Source organism: Prunus mume, linkage group LG5 (assembly GCF_029339155.1).
Source record: "Prunus mume cultivar Tortuosa linkage group LG5, ASM2933915v1, whole genome shotgun sequence".
Classification (NCBI taxonomy): domain Eukaryota; kingdom Viridiplantae; phylum Streptophyta; class Magnoliopsida; order Rosales; family Rosaceae; genus Prunus; species Prunus mume.
Genome location: NC_142702.1, coordinates 17,795,852 through 17,820,714, shown reverse-complemented (window position 1 = coordinate 17,820,714; position 24,863 = coordinate 17,795,852). Strand labels below are relative to the sequence as shown.

Sequence of the window (24,863 nt, the reverse complement as noted above, 5' to 3'; positions counted from 1 at the left end):
GTTAATAATTTATCAATTTATACGGAAAAACATTGGAATATATAAGGGGAAGTCATTAATCAGTTTCCAGAAGATTGTTGTTTACCGGAACAAAATGCTTGTATATTCTTTCGTAAGCTCGTTGGCCAGACCACCTCGCTTGTTAAGCAAGAAAGAAGAAAAATATAGGACAACAACAGCTGCAAGATGCCTTTACAAAATGAGAATACCGCTGCAGATGCCTGCCCTAAGCCAACAGTTAGTCCCAAGCTAAGAACCAGATACCTTGCTTGGACTGACTAAACAGGACATTTACTGTACCCTCAAACCTCTCTGTCACTCTCTTTCTCTATCTCTCTCTCTCTCAACATATATTATATATACATACACATACATAGTTATTGGACCTGCTATGACAAGGTTTCTAAAGAATGGGAATAGCTATGAGTTTCATGGGATTGGGAGGAGGTTGGTTCATTTTCTTTACCATTTTATATGGTTTGCATTTGGAGTTTTAGTAGTGTTTGTCCTCTCAGTATCTCACAAACTTTGCTTTTATCTCTCGTATTTTACTTTCATTTTCAATAGAGCATCTTTGAATAATTCTACATGACACTTATAATGATTTGGAGCTGGTTATTTGCATTACAGGGATGCCATCTGCCCAGATGTTAAATTTTGTAATGGGAACGGTGTACAATCAATTCATAGAGAAAGATATCAGCAACTTCGAGGACTTCCACATCGCCATTCTTGATATTTTCAAGTAAGCGTGCATAAATATAACCACAAGAAAAATGTTAATTACAATATGTATGACGTTAAAAATAATCATGCAAAGTGCAGACGTGGGTTAGACTAGTTGACCAGAGCAGTGAGCCGCAACATAACTCTTTCCTTTTTATTTTTAATCGGCCTAAATCGTATTGTTGTAAACAAACAAAGAACTAGTCTCTAAAGCATGTTCTTTCATAAATATTCTCACCAAATTTCAGCAGATTTCCTAAATTTTGGACAAAGACTATAAACTATAAGCATGTTTTTTATTAATTTTATTTATTTATTAAAAGCTTCTAATCCTTGCCCCTTAACACAATCTTATCCAGCACTTTTAACGCAGCTTTGCCGGGTAAACATTACGATGCGCCACCACACAAGGAAATAGAGGTCAGTTAAAATTACCCATGCATCTTCGCTTCACTTGCCAAGCTCTCTCTAACACATTAACAATTAGCAGGCTGTATTCAAACAATGGCAAAAAACACCAAAGACAGACAGGAAGAACCTCCTCATCGAATTTCTGAAGAAAAATGTGAAGCTTAGCAAGGTTGATGGCACTACCATGATAGCAGGAATAGTAACACCACCAGTAGCCATGGCTGCTAAAAAAGCAGGGGAGAATGTTCCCCAGCTGAAAATGATCAAGGCCATTCCCGACGTTGTTTTCGTACCAACAGCAACCGTGCTGGTGCTCATTTCTGTTAAGATCTCCAGAAGGGTTTTCATGGGGAAAATAGCATCTTGATCATAACCTATATTTTTAACATAAGGGCATGTACAATACAATTGCTACAATAATACAATTTATATTGCTGAAATATTTCTCATCAGAATAAACAGAAATGGCTTCGTACAAACCAGAGCGTGAGACTTTGATGCAGGGCAGCGGCTATAAGCTGCTGTCCAGCGACCCAAACATACCCAAAATATAGAGGATAGAAGGATAAAGCAGTAGAATCGAAGTTGGAATGAAGATAACTGAGTTCTAAGGCAAAATCCCAATAGAAACTCTATAGACTAAGTCTGAAATTATATTGATCAACAAAAACTAAATACAAGAGTCTCTTAATAGTCTATTTTTACTAGAATATAGAAAACCTAATCGACATAGGAAATTAAACACCTAAACAGGAATTTAAACCAAATCCTAGTAAGAATAGGAAAACAAGTAATAAAATAACCTATTAATTTAATATTACTAAAACTTAGCCTTATTGGCTGATGCCCACTTAGATTAGGGAAGTCTAATAGATGCTCTTGCATCAACTCCATTGGGTTGGGAAGAATTCTTACTGGAATTCCAATCGTTTGGTGAAAACCGCCTAGACATAACCTCCTCTTAGATAAGTTGTCCATAGAACTTTGGCCTTGATATTGAACCTTCCCACTCCAAAGAAATAGATATTTAGAATATTTGATCCTTCTGGAACAGTACCAGATATCTTCTGCAGCCAAGCTCTCAGCCCAAAAACTCTTCACGCCAAAAACCAGTAGTCTGACAAGGTCAATGATGGTCTTGGTAGTTTGCAAATTAAAAGAATCAACCCCGAGAAAATCAGCATACTCATAGGTATCACCTTCGAAGGAATTCATCTCATCTCCAACAATTCCCTCAAGAATTTCTTGAATCACCTTTCCTTCAAACGTGGGTTGATTCTGTTGCTTCAAAAGTTCAAACCCAACTTCTTCGTGATTCACTGCCTTCAAGATTACACTAGATTCAGCTTGTTTACTCTCACCAAATACCTTGTCAAAAGCTTTCTCAATTCCCAAACAAACTTCACAATCTTCTTCCAAACAATAGTCAAACACAGGAGGCTTTTCTAAATTTAGGAGATTGTCATCTTCCAATTTATTCGAAGCTCCCTCAACATCCTTCTTAGCAACAAGTGGATACACAGACGCCACCTCCTTGCTCTCAATGTCAAACTTATGAGCTCTCAAATGACCATTAATCCTTCATCTTTAGGAACATGGCAGAATCCTTCTTCAAGCGGCTGCAAAGTCCACTTTCTCCCATCCTTATAGAATGAATAGGTGTTAGCTTTAGTAGAATGCATCATGTCTTTGTCAAACAACCATGGTCTTCCCAATAAGATATGACATGCGTCTGCGAGAACAACATCACACCAAGATTCATCCTCAATGGTATTACCAATAGTGAATTTAACCAAACACCTTGATGTGATTGGTACCTCGCTTCCCTTTCGAAACCATGCAACTTTGTAGGGATTAGCATGCTTCTGAATTGGTAACTTCAATTTTTCTACCGCCTCTTTTGAGATAATGTTTTCACTACTTCCTCCATCAAGAATCACGTTGCACATCTTTCCCCCACAAAGGACTCATGTTCGGAATATATTATGTCGACGCCTATCTTCTTCCTTAATTTTGGGAGTTGTCATCACTTGCCTTACCAACAAACATTCTCCTTCAACTGGTGAGAGATCAATAACTTCCTCTTCATTGCTATAAACATCATACACGGGCTCTAGAAAGTAGATCTTATCACCTACCAAATTTATTCTTCTTTGTGGACAAGCGTAAGATTTATGCCCCGCCTCTCCGCAATTGAAATATCGAGCTTGTGAAGTACTTCCAGCCTTGGAATCCTTGACAATAGCACTGTTTGGAGGATGAAATTGTGTTATTTTCTTCCACTTTTCATTCTTATCAGCACCCAAGTTCCTACCACCTATTCGAGTACTTGGATTGGCTTCTTCATCACTTTGGACGCCATGAACAACAACAGTATCTCTTTGCCAACCCGTATCTGGGCTGCTAGAAACTGCTCTCTTTCCACCAAGACGCGATAGTCTTCGTTCTGCCATTAAAGCATATTGTCAAGCATCTTCAAGGTTGAACAAACGGACCACCCCCATCTCATCTCGAATTGTCTGATTCAAACCAGAAAGATAACGGATGTCATCTGTTCATTAGTCTTATTCAAACCAACTTGAATTGAGAGATTATTAAACTCTGACGTATATTCTTGAATAGACATGTCTCATGACTTTAAATTATGAAACCACTTATGTAACTCCATGGTAATAATCAGCAAGTAAAAACTGCTTTCATAACTTGGATTTCATACGATCCCATGTGTTGATCTTTTGCTTCCCTTGCCGAGCACACTGCTCTTCAACTTTCTTCCACCATAGAAGCGCGATACTCTTAAATTTAAGCTTTACAAACAACACCTTTCGATCTTCTGCCATAGGCTTCCATTCAAAATAATTATCTAGACGTGCCTGTCAATCCAAATAATCTTCGACATGCATCTTTCCATAGAAATCAACACCTTCAATTTTAATTCCCCCACCATTCCAATCCAACGCACGAACCAACCGCTCTTCCAATCCACCTCGATGACCATCACCATGGTTTACATATTCATGATTGTCGACGTCCGTCTCGTCTTCATATTCATCCTCACCACCACCTTCCAGTATGTGTAAGGGTTCGTAGTTGCGTTTCAAAATCTTCATATAGGCATCCGCGCATTCCTGTCATTGGAGGGCTTGCACCGCTCTCAACAAGCCTTCCATCATACACCGCATCTCAGTCATCTCTGTGTGTTGGGCTTGGTTCCCTCGTCCACAACCCCTAGCACATCCATCCATGTTGTGGAACAAGGATTAACCTAGGCTCTAATACCAATTTGATGTAGGATAGCAACTATGAGCTGCTGTCCAGCGACCCAAACATACCAAAATAGTGGATAGAAGGATAAAGCAGTAGAATCGAAGTTTGAATGAAGATAACTGAATTATAGGGCAAAATCCCAATAGAAACTCTATAGACTAAGTCTGAAATTATATTGATCAACAAAAACTAAATACAAGAGTCTCTTAATAGCCTATTTCTACTAGAATATAGGAAACCTAATTGACATAGGAAATTAAAAACGTAAACAGGAAATTAAACCAAATCCTAGTAAGAATAGGAAAACAAGTAAAAAAATAACCTATTAATTTAATATTACTAAAACTTAGCCTTATTGGCTGATGCCCACTTAGATTAGGAAAGTCTAATAGATGCTCCTGCATCAGACTTCTATATTCATAGAATTTGCCCCATTCACTCAACACTGAAATTGCTCTTTACACATACTTGGAAATGTAAGCAATTAATTCGATGCTAATATAGCACCCCATAATTCAGGAAAAATGCCCAAAATCAATTGATCAAAAGCATCAAACAAAATATTAATGTTTCCACCAGAGTAGTGTGTGTGTGCCTAAATGAGCAGCATGTACAGTTGAAATCATATTTGCATGTGTGAGAGCATGTACAGCAGAATAAGCAGCATATACAAGATATCATAACAAAAGTAATATTATGTCACTTCTAATCCAGCTAGCTTTACGATTTCCGGCTCAACTTATATGCATACGAGCCAGGTTTTCTCCTCCCTCGATTTCTTGTGTTCCAACGGAAATTAGTCCTGGTGGTGGAATCTGATTCATGAGTTGCATTAGGTACACTGGAACTTGTCGGCAATGCAGTTTCCAAAACCGGAACAGGTAAGTTTGTGGGCAACTCAGTTTCTGATACCGGAACAGGAAAATTGGTTTCCTGCTCTTCAAGTGATATGTGAGGCTTCTGGATGAGCTGATCTTTAACTTCAAAATTATATGGCTCATCCTTGACAGCAGCATTAGGTATAAGGTACCCATCCTCAACCTGAATATATGAAGGAAAAATCAGTCTGACATATCGTGTGTCACAATGCCACATAAGTCCATCTTCATGATTGATCCAGTATGATGATTTACAAGACTCGGTTTTAACTATTATTACATGACCATGTAACAGCTAGCAATTGGTACTACCCTATGAAATTGGACGGTCAAACTAGGGAAAATTAATAACAGCGATTTTTTGCTAGTTATAACATTAAATTGGAACACGGCCAGGACCCAAACCTAGCCAGCCTGGGAAAAGTTAGCATGAAGAAGCCCGCAGAATTGTCCCCTTAGGGACAATAACAGGATACTAGGTCAACTTGTTCACCTTGTTCACCTTGTAAACATCGACTAACAGGCAGTTCAATGGTCACCGAGATTTTCTCCAAACTGGGGTTTAAAGCAAGATTACTAAAGCATGTCCATTCTTAAGACAATTCTTTTCCATGGGTTAGTCAAGCCAGCATAAAACCACTACCAGATATATAATGGTCAAAAACAACGCTTATCATTTGCAATTTCAATATAGAAGCAATAGAAACAAGAATGCAAACAAAATATATATATATATAAGTGTTGACTGCAAGATTGAAACCCAAATCAATAAACATGCTCATACTCATGAATATACTACCAACAAGTGTAAACCAACAAATGAAAAGTGTTGAAATCAGTTCAAAAAAGAAAAACTTACATTTTCAAGTACATTGCCAAGCCAAGGCTGATCTGCATTTCCAATCATACCAGGAAGAGGGGTCAGCTCTTCATGACTTGAAACTGCACTCTGAGGTAAAAATAGATTTCCAATGTTAAACTTGACATGCTGAGATGCAGTGGATAAAGTTTCCACTAGTAATGTATTTCCATTTTCAGGAGGAGAAGCAGGATTTTGAGCAGAGCCATTCGATGTATCACATGGTACTAGGAAATGGTTAGCAGAAAAGTTCCCAGGATTTTCCTGCACCACCTTGTCAATTCGAGTCTTCAACTGCCATACTTGTGAATGTACCACTTCAATCTTCCAAAGAATATCTTCCAAGGAACTATTACCATCTCTGAACTCGAGAGATGACCATATATCATTTGTCTCAAACTCATTATGGCCATTACTAGTTTTACCTCCTGCTATATTGATGAAAGATTTAAAAGAGAATAAAAATAATGAACAAATATTATTAAAACAAAAACAGAAATTGGCCGCTTTAAAGTGGTACATGATCTAATAATAGATTTAAGCATTCAATGATAATATATAGAAAATTAAATCGCATGAAACCAAAAGACAATTCAAAGTCTCAACATTTTCATGGAGCAAATCAAATGCTTTTAAGTAACAGAAAAATCACCAAACTCTATATCTACAAAGGAGAAAAAAAAAAATTAATATGCAATTAAGATCTACACTTTCAAAATTGCAATTGGGGATGTGTTTGTTCCACTATGTAAAACAAAATTGACTTCATTATGGGAACTAAATAAATGGATACACAAACAGACACATTTTTTTTTAAAACGAAACGAAATTTATTAAGCAAAAGAACACGGAGGTGGATAATGCATCCACGACCGAAGAACCAAAACAAAACAGAAACAAACAAACAGCACCAAAACCTCCCAAACTAACCGCAGCTCCCATATCCCTCATAATTGTGGAATAAGAGTAGTCTTTAAAATCTTTTGTAACAGAAGCCCAAAAAGCTGCCCAGTACTTAACTCTATCCCAAAGTTCACTCACTCTCACTCCCTTATAGTCTTCGAAGATTCTCCTATTACGCTCCATCCAAATGTTCCAGAAAACAGAGTGGACCAAACAGACACATGCACATACATTTATTTGTCAAACACGGTCTGCATATGAAAAATATATGCATGGAGACCCATATGAAGTCAAATCAATATTCCATACTTACCGAGATCACCCCAGTCTTCCTGCATGCAAACACCATTAGCAGCAGTCTTCTTACTTTCTGGAACTAAGAGAACAAAAAACACAAGTCAGACGTGTAGTTGCAAATCAGACTTGTAGTTGGCAACAATGAATCAAGAAAATTTTGGGAAATTAATACCATAGGAGAACAGATTATGGTGTGACATATACGATGCTATGTCAGTAGTATCTTCAACTCTCTTTCTTTTCTTCCTTTTCATCAACTTTGGTGTTGGCATTGCATCAAAACCTTCTGATGTGAAGCCCTCAAATGCAGACAGCTTTTCTTTGTCATACTTTGCAAGTTCGGAATCATACTTTTGGGTCTGGGACAGAAGTTCCTTAATCTGCAGTTCCAGCCATTTAAGCCGCCACATTTCAGGACGTATAAAATTCCTCCACTCGGGGGTCAACTTTTTCTTCCTAGAAAATCAGATGTACACATAAACCATGTGAATATGATGTACAAATACAAAATCTGACAAAGAGTATATAATCATGATAACAATATGGTGGGCACAATCATAAAAAAGAATGAAGAAAGTAAATCCTTTGCATCAAAATAATTTCGCAACCATGCCCTTTTTTTATATTAAAACTGATGTTCAATAAAGTGGTAACAAAGTTCAACATGTGTAGCTGACCATGACTGAAACATGTGAGAGGAGAAGCACCGTATGAAAAGAAAAGAGATGCACGCACATCTACAATGTGGATCCTTGCCCTCATCCTAAAGGGGAAATGAAACCCATTACCCATCCTTACCTACCCCTACCAGACATGTAAAGTTTTGATATCTTTTTAAAATTAACACATAGAGAAATTTCATATAGTTTCTTTTAAATGCAATTTAAAGACACTAGAGGTTCAAATGACCAAGCATATAACATACTAAAACAGGAAAATTACAACAAAAACAAATATCAAGCACCGATATTTCCATCGATATTTCCGCGATATTTCCATCGATATTTCCGTGTTTTTGAACCACCGATATTTCCGAAACTATCGATATTTAAGACCTTGCTCACTACTAATCAACTATGAAACAAAATTATTAGTAACACTAGAAATACAAGTCAAACTTAAAGATAACAGTTGTTTAAGAGTAGTGAAACATCCAGAAACACAGCCTCCATAGTTAACTATTTTAAAGTACAACTAATGTAATTTACCATCCAATTCTACCACCACCATCCTTGAATCTTGAAGAATATCCCAACAGACTTTCCCACCAAGAAAAAGTTGAGAAGAGGAAGAAAAGTAAAGAAATATCAAAAGATATGCATACAACCCAGCGCCAAAAGGAAGGGATCGAACCTATGCCCGTCCAGGAAGCAGAAATTAATGCTCACCTTGTTCATTCCCATCCCTCTTTTTCCTGGTAATGCAGCTCGGAACCCAACCAATCAGGCATAAATTTCGATCCTAAGATTTATTTAAGCAGAAATTCAGACTTAAGAAATTTTCCACAGAATGACACCAGCCACAATCCCTCTCAAGGCCTCAAGCTAAGGAAATTCAAACATCATAAATTCTGAAAGGATAAGTTTTTTTTTTTTTGGGGGGGGTACTACAAAAAGGGAAACCCCATTTGACAAACTTAATCAGAAAAAACTTCTATTGAACTTCACTACATATTTCAAAGTGTATGATCAATATTTTGACAACTGAGTACTAAACTGCAAACAAGAGATTACCTTTACAATTGTATTCTAGGCTTGCAAATCATTCAATGCTACCCTATAGACAACATTTAAGTAAGACATAGAAGAAATCATTTAAACCACAATGTACCTTGTTTGAAATGCACCAAAATATCCATCATATACTGAAGCGTGCTCATTTTCACCTAACTGTGAATCAGCTTCGTCACCATCCAACGTTGAACCATCCTCTGTCCCAGAAATTGTATCACCAAAAGAACTCGAATTCTCTGTCAAATCCCCACATTCATCTTCAGGAATCTGAACATCATCAGGACTTGTACCACCAGTTCTGTTTAGCTCCGCATTCTCCCTTTCATTTGAGGCAGTAGTTTGTCCAACCAATGTTTCTTCCATTTCCAAGATATTATCTTTGTAGTTACTTACACAAGGCATAAACTTATCGTCTACGACTACGTCATGATGGGTAGTTCCATCCTTAGCAACTGAAACTTCCATAGCAGCTCCCGACTTTGGTTTCACCTCCAATTCAGGGCCCATCCTGCAAATTCATGTAAACGCAATTCTTTCCTTCTGGCAATCAGAAAATAATTCAAAACCATTTATGTCAATGTCAATTCAATCTATAACAACTGTAGCCATAAGAATTCCCACATCAACTTAATTGAAGATGATCTCCAAAATGTAGAACATCAAAATTCAACACCGGTATAAAAAATAATATAATTATTATATCATGCTTCAATTGAAAGTAGAAAACCCAAAATTAACCACTAAACAGAACCCCTCCCCACCACACAAACCCCAAAACACTCCCTCTTCTCTCTCTCCCCAAAGAAAAGGGGAAAAGAAAAAAAAAGAATAATCCCTAAATCTTGTCATAATATCAAAAGACTAAAAATTTAAAACAGCAAATTGATAACACGAGAATAAAGTCTCGATTTTCAATACAAATCATAAAACCCTAAACCCTAAGAAAATTTTACAGAAGCGAGAGAGCGAAAGAGCAACCTGAGATTGAGGAAATCTGTTGTGGGTAGGAGCGCGAAAGAGCATGTGACTGCCGGCCCAGTTAAGCGTCGGAGCCGGTGACAGATAAGTGAGACGTGGGCGTGGCGAACTCTGATTGGGGCCCAAGGGAAGGCTCTCTTGGTGGCACTTTTTCTCGCTCTCACAGTCACACACAGTCGCTCTCTCTCTCTCTTTCTCTCTCTCCAGAATTAAAGACAGTCCAATCACTAATGTGGTCGGATTTTGATGAAATCGTGGGCCGCACCTGTGGGTCCAAATAATATGATTGATGAATTCACATGTGCTGGCCTTGGTTTTTTTTTTTTAATGAAGTTTTTTTTTTTTTCCAAATGAGAAAACTAAAAACAAAACAAGCAACCAACTTCTGTGTCACTGGTTAATCGCTGTACCAGGTTTATATAATACAAATTTATAAATAAACCCAATTCTAGACATGTATTTATAAAAAAACCCTAACACTATTTAAACATAGAAACACACTCAAACTCAACCCCAAAATCAACAATTGTATATTTTTTGGGTGTGTTTATAAATGAGTTTTGAGTGTGTGTAATGATGGGTTTTGGGTGTGTTTATAAAGTGTTTTGAGTGTTGAGTTTTTTTATAATTTTAGCCCCCATTTTGGGTGTTTTAGTGAAACCCCCTATATATAATTCATTTGTATTAAATTATGAATCAAAATTGCTTTAAAATTCAACTTATTTATTTATTTATTCTTTTAAGTGGATGCTGCTATTGGCATATTCCATTATAGGTATGATGTGATAGGATTTTTTTTTTTTTTTGATCGAAAGATACCTCCATAAAAAGCCAAACAAGGCCAAAACGAAACGAAACAAGAGAGAGCCCATCCACTAGGGAGAAAGGCAAGAAAGCAAAAGAAAATAAGAAAACAACACAAAATACTGCCTACTAAGAACAGTAAGCACCAGATCCAAAATACAACAAAAACTAAGGGGGACCTGGCAAGCCATCACTCAACAGTACAGAAACTAGGGAGGGTGGGGGAATATTAACCCAATTGCAAGAGCGCAACCTCCTCTTGGCTAGCTTGGCGGCAGCATCAGCAGACCGTTAGCTTGACGATGAATCCAATTCCAATCACAAACTCGAATAACGCCTCCAAACGCCGGAATTCAGCAAGGAAAGTGTAAAACCTCCAGTTACAACTCGCAGAATCATTTTTAACACAAGAAAATAGCTCAAGGCAATCAGTTTCCACCACCACATGTTGTAACTGCAAGGATAAGGCAAAAGAAAGGCCCACGATCGCAGCATGAGCCTCACACTCCTCTGCAGATGAGAAGTTACAGGATTGACAAGTGGCGCCAACGAAAGCACCATTATGATCACGAATAACCACACCAACACCACCCAAGCCAGACTTGGCTTCCCATGCACCATCAATATTAATTTTAAAGCAAGGAAACAGTGGAGGGGACCAGGTGCACACAGGGGGAGCGGTTAAATGAGAAAAACTCGCCAACTCCAATGCCTGAGAAAACTCCTCCATAAGACTGGTGGCATGGGAGAGAACCCGGAGTGGAGAGGGTTGATGGTCATTAAATAAAGCGACATCGAGCTTTCCAGATTTCCCAGAGCAGAACATGAAAAGGGAGATTCCCAATTCCTTTGATCAGTCGGCACAGAACCTCTCGAAAACCAATTAACCATGAGTCGGGTGGTAATAGATGCCATATCGGGAGTATCCAAACGGGCTGCGAACCAAACTGCCCGAGTCCAAGGGCGAGTAGAAGCATATGCTCCACAGTCTCGGGAAAAGGCCACATAAGCGGCACAATGGAGAAGGAGAAAGCTTCCTCCTAAAGAGATTGGCCCCCGTGGGAATGGAACCCGTAATAGCACGCCACATAAAGTTACGGATCTTAGGGGTGGTGCGTGCCACCCATATCATGCTCCAAATCTCCTTATCCACAGTGTGAGAAGTAGATGCTCTATCCCTATGGACAGGAGGAGAGCCCCTAATGTCCTGGAAGTAACCGGTACGAACAGTGTATTCCCCGGATTTCACCACAGGCCAAATCAATCGGTCACATGTGGAAAGGGTGCCTATGGGAGTGGCACGAATACTAGCAGCATCACTAGATGGAATAAAAGGTTCAATGTGAGAGATATCCCAAGTACCACTGTCCTCGTCAATGATATCAGACACAAGTAATGGGGTGAAACGGTTATTAGTGGGAAATGGGGAGAGTTTTCCAGAGTCCTTGCCAGTTAGCCACCGGTCCTTCCACACATCAACGAACGACCATTACCAATCGCCAGCGCCCCGAATCAATAATTTCACGACCAATTAACAGACTACTCCAGGCCCAAGACGCTCGACCACCCTTTCTTGCATCAAGGAAGCTGCAATCTGGAAAATAACGAGCTTTCAAGATTTGGGCCCAGAGGGCATCCGGGTTACGGAGGAGTCGCCACCTTGCTTAGCGAGAAGGGACTTATTGAAAGCATGTAAATCTCGAAAGCCTATCCCCCCTGCATCCTTAGGTGTACAAAGCTTCATCCATGAGTGCCAATGAATCTTGCCATGCTCACCATTGTGCCCCCACCAAAAATTGGCCAAATCAGCATTGATTGCCCTACAAAGAGTGATTGGTAGTAGGAAGCAAGACATAGGATAGGCAGGGACCGCAGTAGCGACAGACTTGATTAGAACCTCCCTACCCGCCCGAGATAAAAATTTCTGTTTCCAACCAGCAATCCTTTGGTTAATTCGATCACGAACATAGGCCAAGGCAGCAACTTTTGAGCGGCCCCAGAAGGTAGGAAGACCAAGATAGGGCCCAGGATCACAGGAAGCAGGAATTCCAAAGATATTCCCAACAATGGTCTTTGTTCCTCGATCAGTGTTCGGAGAGAAATATAGGCTAAACTTGTGAAAATTTACCTCCTGCCTTGAGGGAAATTGGTGGCTTTACCCCCGGCACAACTAATTTATTCAATAATATCCCCATTTTGAAATCCAATCATAAATACTCCCTATAAAAACTCCTTATTGACAATCTATTGCCCATATGTCACTTTTTTTTTTCCTTCTTAGTCGTTGCTCTTCTTCTTCCTCTTCTTCCTTCTGCCAAACATCACAAATCCACCTCCACCGTAGACTCTCGCTTAATTCAATTTTCTCTTAGTTATATCTTCAAACTATGAGCTAATTTGAACCTTAAGGTTGAACCCCAAATTCAGAATCGAACCCTAGCCAAGGCGTGACTTGCCACCTTCATCGTCGGCCTTCATAACGAAGCCATAATTGTGACTCTCCACCTTCGTCGTCGACTTCCACCACAAACCCACAACACCTTCATCTTCGATCTTCATTGTGGTGAGTTCTAATATTGGTTTTGCCTTTTTTTTTTGGGTTTCTGTTATTGATTGAGATTATTGGGTGATTGCTTTCAATATTTTGAATGAAACATTAATGAGTTTCTGTCGTGGTTTGTTTGCTATTTCTGTGATTGAATGAGATTATTGGGTGATTACTTTCAATATTTTGAATGAAACATTAATGGGTTTCTGTTGTGGTTTGTTTGCTGTTTCTGTGATTGAATGAAATTTACCTACTATTTCTTGTGGTTGTCAAGCTCTTAGGTGATATATCAAATTAGTACTTTTGGCTTTTCTGAGCAACATGTAAGAATACATATAAAACTCATAGATACTCTCTGAAATAACAATAATGTGGGGTTTAAACCGTAAGAAACCAACCTCATAATTTGAAACCAGTAGCACCACCAACAAATGCAAGATTCTCATCCTTTACTTTTTTTGAAAGTGATTGGAAAGTTTGTGAGTTTTATGAGAATGCCAATATTTTAACATACGTTTGATAGTGTAAAGTTGGCATTTGTTGGATCTTTGTTTTCTCTATTTTTTCCGTAATTCAATCCTGGGTCTGTTTTTGGTGCGGTCTACAATCCTCAAGGTTGGTATCATGCCAAGGTTGTGTTGGTGCCGTAAAAAGGGTTCTTGAAAAACTTGAAGGTTTGTTGACAGCTCTTGCATTTATCTAGTTCCATTCTCTGAGACTGTGCTTCTTTAATTGTTTGAACAATGCCAAGTGCACTATTGATGATTTCCTGATTTCCTAATTTGTATTTTTACTCGCCTGCCAGGATACACATTCACTTCACCCATGTTTATAATTACTTTTATATTGCAACTAAGTAGTATGAAATTGTTTGCATGAATGTAAACTTTAATTTTGCAATGGTACTATCTTGTGAAAGCTTGTCATATGAAGAATTGGGTCATTTAGAAAAGCCAACAATTTGTATGAATTTTGGTATTGGTTTCTGTTTTGAAATTCAATTGTGATTAAAGGTTATGTTTTTGTTTCCATTGTGATCAAATGATTTACTTCTAATATGCATTTTTTATCCGTTTTGTACAGATGGAAGATTGTCTTGTTTCAAGTGGCGGCGTTCTTTTGGGGAGGAAATTACTAACTTTCAGCTTAAATTAGGGTCTAAGAGGACATGTCCTAGAATTTTTCCGACCAAGCGGAGGTGTAAATTTTTTATTTTTTGCCACTTTCTTATGTATATCTTAAGATGTAATGAGATAACATTGTTAGTTCATCAATTTATGAAAGTCAAGTTAGAAGGAAATTTGTCAATCTCTAATTTCCATGGTTTTATCGTTTCCTTTGACAAAGAAGAAAAAAATACAAATGTAACCAAATCAGTTATTCAAATTGGCAAATGCCATGATAGATATGTAGTGCACATGTATAGCCCTTTATAGCTTGTGCATTGCCCTCGTATATCCTTTTCTTTCTTTTTTTCTTTTTTTTTTCAAGTCTGTTGTAATAAATTTATAAGGGGAGTATGAAGTTTGTGTACTACTACTACTATATTATTGCTCGTGTATTACTATTGTATTACTTCCATAGTAGGGAAATTGGGAAATTATGGGTGTAAGAATGTGATTTCATCAAGGACGTCACATCCTTTTTTTTTAAAACACGTTATATACATTTGGTGTATATTGCATGTATATTGCTTGTATATTGTCTGTATATTGCTTGTTTATTGTTTGTCTATAACCATTTATTGCCTTATATTGTCATTGCATTGTATGTTTATTGCCAATTTATAGCTTGTGTCATTTTTTGAGAAAAAAATGAATATAAACTCTTGTGGCTTGTAATGCCTTTATATTGCCTCTGTATATGGCTTATATTGGGTAGATATTGACCCCATATATGGCTTGTATTGCCTACGTATTGTGCAAATAGGAGGACTCACAAACAAATTAATGCAAAAAATAGCAAAAACCAATTAATCAGTGGCAATAAGAACGCAATAGAAGGTTATATAGTAGCAATACTAACGTAATATGAGGCTTACACAGTAGCAATACAAAAACTGTAATAGTCCATCTTATGCGGGAAATGCTGGGCAAAACACAATGTATATAATGTTCTCTCTTCAATGCATAATATAAATAAAAGTATTTTTTCCATAAGCAAAATATCTAGATCCAATCGTCATGAAAAAAAAAAATAATAAATAAAATTGGACCCTGCAAAAGAGATGGTGAAACAAAAAAATTCTAGGTCCTATTTGTTGTGCAACAACAATTTCATCAACAAATATGCAAGGTGCATTTTCCGTGGCCTTCTTAAAAAGATAGCAAACTCATGAAGCACCAACACCAACAACAACCAAAGATTAAGTCCATAAGCCTAGCAATAACTCATAGGTAAGCCTAAATCTAAAACACTGAATGATGATGGTTGTCATACTACAATGCCTCTGTACACTCTTCCCAGTCATCAAAGAACTCTTTTTTCTCACCTTAGAACTTATATGGTTTATGGCATCTGTCGTCAACAACCTACAACAATGAAACATAATTTTAGAAAGAGAAATAAGGAAGGTTATAAGAATTGTAGAATAATTCCAGAGTGGACTGTGGAATGAACAAAGCAGTCTTACAATTGGTGAACCATTATCCATTATCCAATTCCTCTACAAGCACAATCTAACTTTGAAAAAAGTGTTCTACATTGTACAGGAGTTAACTAAAATAAGTGGTGAACATCAAGCACAATCTAACTTTGCACCATTTAACTTCGATTATTATCTTACTGGATATCAAGCGTTTGCTTCTTCTTAAGCTCACCATTGCTGATTCAATATTATGGATGCAGAGAGCTCACTTAGTAGTTCATTATATCAATTTATGTAGTTCATTCAAAAATCACATCCCAAAACATAACAAAACAAATTCATATCATAACAGATTTTTGAAGATGCAGAACACTTTCAAGTGGCCTGAATGTTCCTTTATATTAGATCACACAATCCCTATAAAACCAAGAGACCATTGAACCAAATAATTGTGTTTCTTCAAAAAAAAATATTTTTTTGTCAGAATAAAAACCTAACTCAATAATAAAATTCAATTAGCAAAAGAAAAACTTCAAAATCATTGTAGCCTGGACAAGCTTCAAGCTTCAAGCATAATATTCCTTACGACAAACAGAGAAATATTTGCACAATCCCAAAATTTTGGTTCAACAAGTTTTTGTATAATCCTACTTAAATAACATTCTCTACACAAGCTAAAAAATAATTAATTTTAAAAAAAGAGTGATAAAATTTTAGATTAAACCCACAATTATGTTTCAACAAATTTCTATACAATCCCACTCAAATTTGACTTGGAGGGACTTGAAGTGACATTAAGCACCAAAAATTCCAACCCATATATGAAATTGAAACAAGCAGAAGAAAACCCAAATAACATATGGGTATGAAAGTAAAGCATAAAAATTGAGTACCTGAGATGCCATGGATGTTAGGAAAGTTGAGAAAAATTGAGAAATTTGTTGAATCAGAGGGGAAGAACAGCAGTCGAAAGAGGTGACAGAGAGTTAGAGATGGAGGTGGAGAATGGCGGCCGCAAGAGTGAGGGATGGGTTAGGGTTTCTGAGGAGGTGACAGTTGTCGTCATCATGGGTGGGAGCGAGCGAGAGAGAGAAGAAAAGAAAAGATAGGAGATGGAAGATATAACTAAGAGGATATGGAGTTAGGTGAGATTCGTGGAGGTGGATTTTCTGTGAGGTTTGAAGAAGAGGAAGAGAAAGAGACTAGGGAGAAGAGGAAGAGGAAGAGGAAGAACAATGATTGAGAAGAAGAAAAAAAAAAGGTGACTGATGGGCAATAGACTGTCAATAGGGAGTTTTTATAGAGGGTATTTGTGATTAGATTTCAAAATGGGGATATTATTGAATAAATTAGTTGCGCCGGGGGCAAAGCCGCCAATTTCCCTAGAATTGAAGATTTTCCCATTTTCTCACTCCATATTAATAGCACCTTGACCGTAAAATTCTCAAGCTAATTTGTAATTTTTTATAAAGGACCACAAAATCTGAAACATATGTGAATTTGGAGCCCTCCCTTAATAGGATTTTGTCACATGAGCACTTACCTCTTTTCATATTGTGAATTGGATTAATTATATAGAAGTTGATTTTATACTCATTTCTATTTTCCGATTCATGAATTTTCCGATTTATGACTTTCTTGTTTCAAGTAATTTTACATGGCACTAAAGGTTTACTCTTATTTAGATAAATGGATGGTCACACACACCTGCCATTCTCACACGGTTACACAAGCTATTAACCAAAACTCTTTTCCTTCAATTTGTCTCTTCATTTCCTTTTCTCTTTATTTTCCCTAGCAGAATTTGTTTTTTCTCATCTGGAAAAATAAAGAAAAAAAATGTACTTTTAAACAACATAAGTAAAAGGCAACCCGCTCATTTATGAGATTTGATTCGAGTCCCACATAATTGTTTTTTTTTTTCAATAAAAAATTTATTTTTTTATGAGATTCGAGTCCCACAAAATAAATAAAAGTTATTTCCCAATCTTAAATGCCACCAAAACAGATCATTAGCAAAAGACCAGAGAGTCACTGGCGGAAATTTGTCTTTTGTCAAAGGAGTTCTAAACCCAAAATGACATATGGATGAGTGTGGTGCCTCTATTAATGGCAAATAATAGTCAACTGTAGGAAGGGTAGTTGGCATGTTCTTCTGTTTCCAGAATAATCAACCCAACTTCTCTTCTCTCTCTCTGTAAACAAACCATTTTCTCAGGAGTCCTACTCCACCAAAATCCTTGAGACTCCGAACCTACAAACCTCTCTGGAATTCCAAAGCTTTTGGCAACTTTAAGCAAAAACCCATTTAGCAACAATGGCTTCTCCACCAGTATCAATCATTTTCATCTTCTTCTTCCTCATCACTCTTATCCCACTAATCCACTCTGTTCCTTTCATTGTTTTTCATGGTAAATCTCTCATCCTTTTGTTTTTCTTTTCAATTTCATGGGTTTCTGCAGCTCTTAATGGGTTTGTAGTGAATTTTGTTGCTGCTTATTATGCTCTTTGACCCATTATATTAATGCTAGTAGCTCTGTTTTTGTGAATAAGAGCAAACAATGCTTGCAATGACCAAGTTGGAAGTTTTTTTTGAGAAAAAAGATATTCTCTGCGGTTTAGTTTGCTTCTATTTCTGTTGCACTGCTAGCTTGTTTTTCTTCCCTATTTAGCAACAGTCTTAGCATCTATAAATTTCTTTTCTTTTCTTTTCTTTCTTTATTTTGGGCTGATGCTCACTGTCTAATGTTCGTTTGTCAGTATGTTCCTTGCTGTTTTCCATTTCTGAGTTGGTGCGGGAATGTTGAAATGAATTCATCTCCCATAAGATCATTGACAACTCTGTTTGTATGTGAGGTAATGTAAGGAATAACATTTGTGGAAAATTGGCCTTTTGGTTTCATCTTCTTTGGTAGCTAAGAAACTGTAGGCAAACAAGAGGGCATAAATTTTCGGCCTTATTTGTGTCCGAAGTATCTGTGAAGCTGTAAATTGTATGAGAAACTCTTCTTCAAATGTACATCCATCTAGTTAGGTAGCTACCATGTATGTGCAAGTTTGTCTTAAACAAATGGCGGAAAATAGTAGACGAAATGAAGTAGTTGGTACTTATGAAGAAGTAGACTCGGTCATATGCATGCTTTAATTTTCATATATAATCTGCGGACTATGTACATACTTAGATATTACTGGGCTAAAGAGACTGACAATTTGTCAAAGAACTCTGTAGTGACTTTGTTCTTTGCTTCTCCCTTTAACTTAGGAAAACTATGTGATAGCATTGTAGATCAGTGTTCAATAATTATCTTTCAAAATCTGACTTTTTGGGCTGCTGAAACAAGTCGGTAACAAAAAGTTTCATCAAAATATTTTCGTGCTTCTAAAATATACTTGGACTTTGTCTCTCATACATTTTGATGGTACACTTGTGTCTACATTGGCTATTTTGAGAAATGAATTTTTGTATGATGTTGGGAAGAGTTAGTTAAATCATTATAAAGCTGGGATTTTATCTATTTATATTCTATGACAGGCATTGGAGATAAATGCAGCAACCGAGGAGTCACACAATTTACTGAGCTCTTAAGCAACTGGTCTGGTTCTCAAGGATACTGCATGTATGCTATTAAAACTTGTTCTACTACATTTATTCTCTAATGGTTATATCCCAGCTCTAACCCTAAAAAGCTAAGGAATTCACATTCCACACTTCCCTTATGCTGCTTGCACGACACAGACTCGATTAGTGGGACTCTCCTAAGCCAGCTGGAGGCATCATCAAACCTGTACATTAAGTTAATCAAATAGAGTAAAAACCCAACACACTAGTCCGAGTTTCAGGTCCCAGGAGGAACCTCTTTAAGGAACACATAAATGCGCTCCTGAACTTTTGTGGGTCATCGACGAGTCTTTTTTTAAAAGCACAGAACTCTCGTCATTAATTTGGTATGTTTCTCAAAAAGTTTCCAAACTAGTGCTGTTGCCTATCAAGACATAACAAGCTTAAACTCTGCTGACAAAGGGTTTTCAGAGTTATTCGATAAACTGAATATTTCCCAATAGGAACACTCTGTCAGAAATTGTGACATGTATGAATGTGATGTAACCTTTGTATCAATTTGTCAAGTTCACTGTTATTGTTTGATGCTCTTCTGTCAAAAATCAAATTGTGCACCTCTGATCAGGCTAACATCTAGTGCATGATTAATGCAAGTCCTGTTTCTGATTCATTTTTCTCTGTAGAGAAATTGGGGATGGATCGTGGGATTCCTGGACTATGCCCTTATTGGAACAGGTGACTCTTGAACTAATAGTATGAGTGCTTTCTATCAATAATATATTAATATTCCATATGTAGTTTGGAAAATAATTTATTATACTTCTACTTGCAGACGACCATTGCTTGTGAGAAGGTGGTGAAATAGTTTGGTAATACATTTTAATTCTTCATTTTGGAAATTAAATTGTAACACCCTTCTTAACAAATTTCCATGCCAATTACAGGTGAAAAATATAAGTGAATTAAGTGAGGGTTACAACATAGTTGGACTTTCTCAGGTGATTGACAAGGGTTGTAAAAGTTATTTGTTTCTACTTGTGTTTTTCCTTCATAATCTGCTGCTACTATAAGATATTTCTTCTCCATCCATGGACCCTCTGCATGAATGTAAGAATTATGTCTATTTTTTCAAAGTAAAAAGAAAGAAATATAATGCGTCTCATGTGTTCATTTAAACTTCCGCTAGTGAATGTTTAAGCTTTGGCTATTTCTTACGTTTACCAGCTCCATGAGTCATTCTTCTGTATTGCTGATGGTCTCTCCTAGCATTCTCTTTTTTCTTTCTTACTTTGCAACTACTATGAATTACTTGTACCCATGATGGTGCACAAGCTGCGAGGTCACAATATTGAAGAACACCTAGCATACAGATGTGCATACATGCAGTTGTAACTGTCTTCTCAGTTTTATTGCAGTTTAGTGCCTTCATGAAAGGTGGAGAAATTTCCATGTAAATTTAGGACTTTTAGTTGCCTTATATAATTTTTTGGTGATTAGATTGCATTCATCCATTGTAGTTTTTCCATTTAGTTTTCGACTATTCAACTTTGTATTGATTCTAGTGGTTTTATTGTTGATAACATATTCCACATTCGTTATGTTTCACAGGGTAACATGGTTGGTCGAGGAGTAATTGAATTTTGTGATGGGGGACCTCCTGTAAGAACACATTGCTATTTCTATTATTTTTCTTAAACATTATTTTTTATTAGTATTCATGCATAATCTTAATCCTTAAACATATATTGTTTTGTACATGATTGTAAAGCATGAAATGGTTTCCTGGTAAAAGAAATTCATCTTGATCTGGTAACTTAATAAATATAATAGGAAAGTATGAAGGCATATTTTTCCTTTATTAAGCTCTACAAAAGTGTTGTTACTTAAACCTGTTTATTGCTATTTTCAGCATTCCTAGTTTTTGTTATTACGAATATAGTGCGTCACTGCACTAAATGTAAAGTGGTTCACAATTCTATAGGACTGATTCACATTTTCTCTTCAAAGGTGTGGTGGGCTTCTGTTACTGTTCGTACCCATGTATGATGAAAGCACCTCATCCTGTTACTCTCAACCTAGCCATTTCAAAAAGCGCTTGTCTAATCCCTATGGATTTTGTGTCTTTCCAAGTCCTTCCGAAACCTTCCTTTAGTTCCATCCATCTAAACTCTTGTAGTCTTCTGCTAAAATCCCACATCAGTTATTGTAACGTTGTAAGTCTTGCATTATAATTTATAAAATTATGGGCCATTGCCAATTGGTTTTAGGTTCGATGCTTTGAATTTAACACGATATCAGAGTGAGCGTTCATCCGCATGCCATGCCCAATTGGCCGCATGTGCTCCACTTTACCTAAGTATATTGATCCACATATTTCGCTCATTTCGACCACATAAAAATCTCACATCGGGTAGTCTAAGCCTTGCATAAGAATACATAAAATCCTAGGCCTCTTCATTCATTTCAAATGGTTTTGGGTTGGATGCTTAAACTTTAACAGATGGATTAGACGCCAACCATACTAATCATCTCAGCCTCTTTACCCTACTACTAGAATACATTTAGCAATGATAAGACCAAAAGGGTATTGTGTTGATTGTAGGGAGAAGATTGTGTGAACCTAACATTATCCGATCAGTTTTTACCATCTTCATCAGTGTTGTCCTTTGTATTTCTTTCTCTACCATGTAGCACCTTTTGTTATTACAAGTGCTGACTTATTTTTTCTGTATCAATTTTCTAAATCGCTAATGTTCCATTCTATATTTATATATGTGAAACAGGTTAAGAATTTTATATCACTAGCAGGTCCCCATGCTGGTACTGCTTCTATTCCATTTTGTGGAGTATGTGCTTCTTCCTCTTCTCTCTGGTTTTAACGAAGAAATTATTATTCTGAATCATTTTACTTACAATGTATAATAAAGTCATTTTCTAGGTTTATATTGTATTTGGAATGCACACTTGCTTAAGTAATTAGTTTAAACACAAAATCCTGATAAACAGGACAAAACCTATTAGGATGAAATAAAGACTTGGTTATTTCCCTCATATGTGAGATAAACATATTGTGAATCAACCCCAGTAAAATATTTCAATATGATGTCCCATATGTAAACTGAAAGCATCCTGAATTTAGAATATTCACAGTTGTTGAGCACTGTTCAGAAAGATAATGATGTTTCCTTTTGGAGTTATTAGGACTTGAGCTATTCTATGCAATATAACTTCATTCAAGTATTTGTCTACATTGAATCTAGTTAAAACTAAGTTATGTGTGGTATTTGGAGTATGACATTGATGCTTCACCGTTCATGTTACTTCAAAATTATTTCCATGGCAAATTATTATCTTGCTTGAATTTAAAACAACCAGAATTTGTGTCATGAGAACAGACCAGATATTCTGTTGTTTTCACCTTCCCTTTCGACTTTGTAAAATGTGGAGTGACAGAATCAATATTCTATTTCCATCCCATGCTGATCAGAAAGACACTGAAATGCGTTTTTGTCTTCGGAACCCTTGGCAACAGAAATCAATATTGATAGACTTAGAATATGATGGGGAAATAAGTAATATCAGTGGAATAAGTAATATCAAATATATGTTCGATTACTCACTTACCAATATATTAGTTATATATTTTATGTTTTGCAGTCCGAATGGATTTGTGTGCTTCTGGACAACTTAATCAAGTCAGAGATCTACAGCTGCTTTATCCAGGTTTAAACTTATTGAGCTCTCAAGTTCTTAATTTTTTCCTTTTTTCTTTTGTATTTAAGTTTCTGAAACAGGAGACAGTAACATTTGCCTCAGTAAAATGGTATCTCTGTTGAGATTCTTGCAACCAAGTTGTCCTGTTTCTCTCATTATTTATCTCTGTTGGAAACTCGCCAATTGAATTACCTGCTTTTGATGTGTTTGCAGGAACATTTGTCTCCAAGTGGTTATGTTAAAATCCCTACTGTGAGTATAATCCATGAGTTAGCTTGAAAGATTTTTTGTACCGTCTGTAGGTTCCATGCACCAAGAGTTAAACTTCATCAACTTTTTTATTCTCCAGGACATTGCTGCCTATTTAAAAGGGTGTAGGTTCCTTCCGAGGTTGAACAATGAAATAAATAATATGAGAAATTCCACTTATAAGGAACGGTTTTCGAGCTTAGAGAAGTTGGTATTAATTATGGTGAGGTTTAGAGTTATATTTTCTCTCGCCCATTTGAAACGATTCAGTTTGTAGTTCTAAATTTTATTTCTCCTGGCGTCCATGGTTAGTTTGAGCAGGACACTATATTGATACCCAAGGAGACCTCCTGGTTTGGATATTTCCCAGATGGGGCCTTTGATCCTATTTTGCCCGCGCAAGAGGTAACCTATCTACTCCATAGTTCTTGCTCAAGTACTGAATAATAAAAGTTTGTGCTTTATAATCTGAGACCATGGAGAGAAGTCCATATTCTTGTTGCCTAGTGCTTTTTGGCTGTCAATATACTATAAAGCTTTAGGATTTCTGAACATTGTATTATCCTGCAGACCAAGCTGTACACTGAAGACTGGATTGGCTTGAAAACCTTGGATGAAGCTGGAAAAGTTAAGTTCATTAACGTGTCAGGGGGCCATCTGCACATCTCTCGAAGCGACATGAAAAAGTATGTTGTGCCATACTTGGAAGACGAAGCCTCAATGCAGCCCAAGATAGCAGAGCCTTCATCACATAAATCATTTTCATCCATCTGGAACAACTTCCTGGATCTTTTAAGGCTCACAGAGCATCGGCAATTGGTGCTGACTGTGGTTTAATCTGAGTAAGAACACGGGATATACAGAAGGCGGCTGTGAAGTGATTGTTACCATGTATGTTTTCATTTTTAAACGGTAGGTGCTATACTAGAATGGGACTTCTTGTGTCTGTTTATTATGCTTCATTGGGGAATGGAGAAGTGGGTTTTGCACTGCAGAGAGTGGCAATTGCATTTGACGAGGTTCTTCCAAACGTTACTTCATAAATTTTTTTTTTCTTACGAGATTGCTAACTTAGCGTATCCAAATAGCATAAACCAAATCGTTTTCTTTTTGGAGTGATAATAAAAATCATAATTGAGGAACGAAAGTTAAAACTTTATTACCTTGTTTTAGAATTGCGTTTTTGTTCCAATACCAAGGCAATTAGAATTTCTAAATTTGAGGTTATATAAACGACCGAAGAGTTCAAACTCTTGCCATTTCTCCAAAATTTTGGGACTACTTACAGCTCAAAGGGTAAATAGGCATGGATAGCACCAGTTTCAATAGTCCATGCAAGAATAGTACAAT

At 36.9% G+C, this 24,863-nt stretch overlaps 3 protein-coding genes and 2 long non-coding RNA genes across 8 annotated transcripts; 3 read left to right on the top strand and 2 right to left on the bottom strand.

Annotated features, from left to right (window-relative positions):
* Positions 1–379: 379 nt before the first annotated feature.
* Positions 380–1,577, top strand: LOC103331602 (calcium ion-binding protein). Its single transcript, XM_008234241.3, has 4 exons — positions 380–447; positions 631–745; positions 1,086–1,146; positions 1,217–1,577. Exons 1-4 carry the CDS (start codon positions 411–413, stop codon positions 1,502–1,504), a joined length of 501 nt encoding a protein of 166 aa, XP_008232463.2. The 5' UTR covers positions 380–410; the 3' UTR covers positions 1,505–1,577.
* Positions 1,578–4,918: 3,341 nt separating this feature from the next.
* LOC103331601 (uncharacterized) lies at positions 4,919–10,276 on the bottom strand. Of its 4 annotated transcripts, none has more exons than XM_008234237.3 (6): positions 10,053–10,276; positions 9,172–9,614; positions 7,514–7,797; positions 7,358–7,420; positions 6,142–6,572; positions 4,919–5,445 (listed from the first exon to the last, which is right to left on the bottom strand). In XM_008234237.3, the coding sequence occupies exons 2-6, from the start codon at positions 9,579–9,581 to the stop codon at positions 5,125–5,127; spliced, it is 1,509 nt and encodes a 502-aa protein (XP_008232459.1). In that variant the 5' UTR covers positions 9,582–9,614; positions 10,053–10,276; the 3' UTR covers positions 4,919–5,124. The 4 variants fall into 4 exon arrangements, with proteins under 4 accessions (XP_008232459.1, XP_008232461.1, XP_008232460.1 ...); XM_008234239.3 differs by having other exon boundaries at positions 6,142–6,569; positions 10,053–10,263; XM_008234238.2 differs by having other exon boundaries at positions 9,172–9,582; positions 10,053–10,188.
* A 3,002-nt stretch (positions 10,277–13,278) lies between these two features.
* LOC148917185 (uncharacterized) lies at positions 13,279–14,704 on the top strand. Its single transcript, XR_016127038.1, has 2 exons — positions 13,279–13,419; positions 14,488–14,704. It is a non-coding gene; the product is annotated as an uncharacterized LOC148917185 (long non-coding RNA).
* Positions 14,705–15,739: 1,035 nt separating this feature from the next.
* On the bottom strand, positions 15,740–17,025 carry LOC148917184 (uncharacterized). Its single transcript, XR_016127037.1, has 2 exons — positions 16,885–17,025; positions 15,740–15,935 (listed from the first exon to the last, which is right to left on the bottom strand). It is a non-coding gene; the product is annotated as an uncharacterized LOC148917184 (long non-coding RNA).
* A 967-nt stretch (positions 17,026–17,992) lies between these two features.
* Positions 17,993–24,571, top strand: LOC103331600 (alpha/beta-Hydrolases superfamily protein). Its single transcript, XM_008234236.3, has 12 exons — positions 17,993–18,402; positions 19,524–19,608; positions 20,234–20,285; positions 20,383–20,403; positions 20,495–20,548; positions 21,159–21,209; positions 22,334–22,396; positions 23,208–23,273; positions 23,478–23,516; positions 23,614–23,736; positions 23,826–23,918; positions 24,084–24,571. Exons 1-12 carry the CDS (start codon positions 18,309–18,311, stop codon positions 24,348–24,350), a joined length of 1,008 nt encoding a protein of 335 aa, XP_008232458.2. The 5' UTR covers positions 17,993–18,308; the 3' UTR covers positions 24,351–24,571.
* Positions 24,572–24,863: the final 292 nt, after the last annotated feature.

Bases quoted from the DNA above. Each gene is read 5' to 3' on its own strand.
- LOC103331602 (XM_008234241.3), top strand. From the start codon at position 411: ATGGGAATAGCTATGAGTTTCATGGGATTGGGAGGAG. The intron at 448-630 runs GTTGGTTCATTT...TTTGCATTACAG, and splicing joins TTTCATGGGATTGGGAGGAG to GGATGCCATCTGCCCAGATG. The intron at 746-1,085 runs GTAAGCGTGCAT...AATCTTATCCAG, and splicing joins GCCATTCTTGATATTTTCAA to CACTTTTAACGCAGCTTTGC.
- LOC103331600 (XM_008234236.3), top strand. From the start codon at position 18,309: ATGGCTTCTCCACCAGTATCAATCATTTTCATCTTCTTCTTCCTCATC. The intron at 20,404-20,494 runs GTGGTGAAATAG...TGCCAATTACAG, and splicing joins CGACCATTGCTTGTGAGAAG to GTGAAAAATATAAGTGAATT. The intron at 23,919-24,083 runs GTAACCTATCTA...ATTATCCTGCAG, and splicing joins CTATTTTGCCCGCGCAAGAG to ACCAAGCTGTACACTGAAGA.
- LOC103331601 (XM_008234237.3), bottom strand. From the start codon at position 9,581: ATGGGCCCTGAATTGGAGGTGAAACCAAAGTCGGGAGCTGCTATGGAA. The intron at 7,798-9,171 runs GTACATTGTGGT...CTGATTTTCTAG, and splicing joins TTTGGTGCATTTCAAACAAG to GAAGAAAAAGTTGACCCCCG. The intron at 6,573-7,357 runs GTAAGTATGGAA...TCATCAATATAG, and splicing joins GGAAGACTGGGGTGATCTCG to CAGGAGGTAAAACTAGTAAT.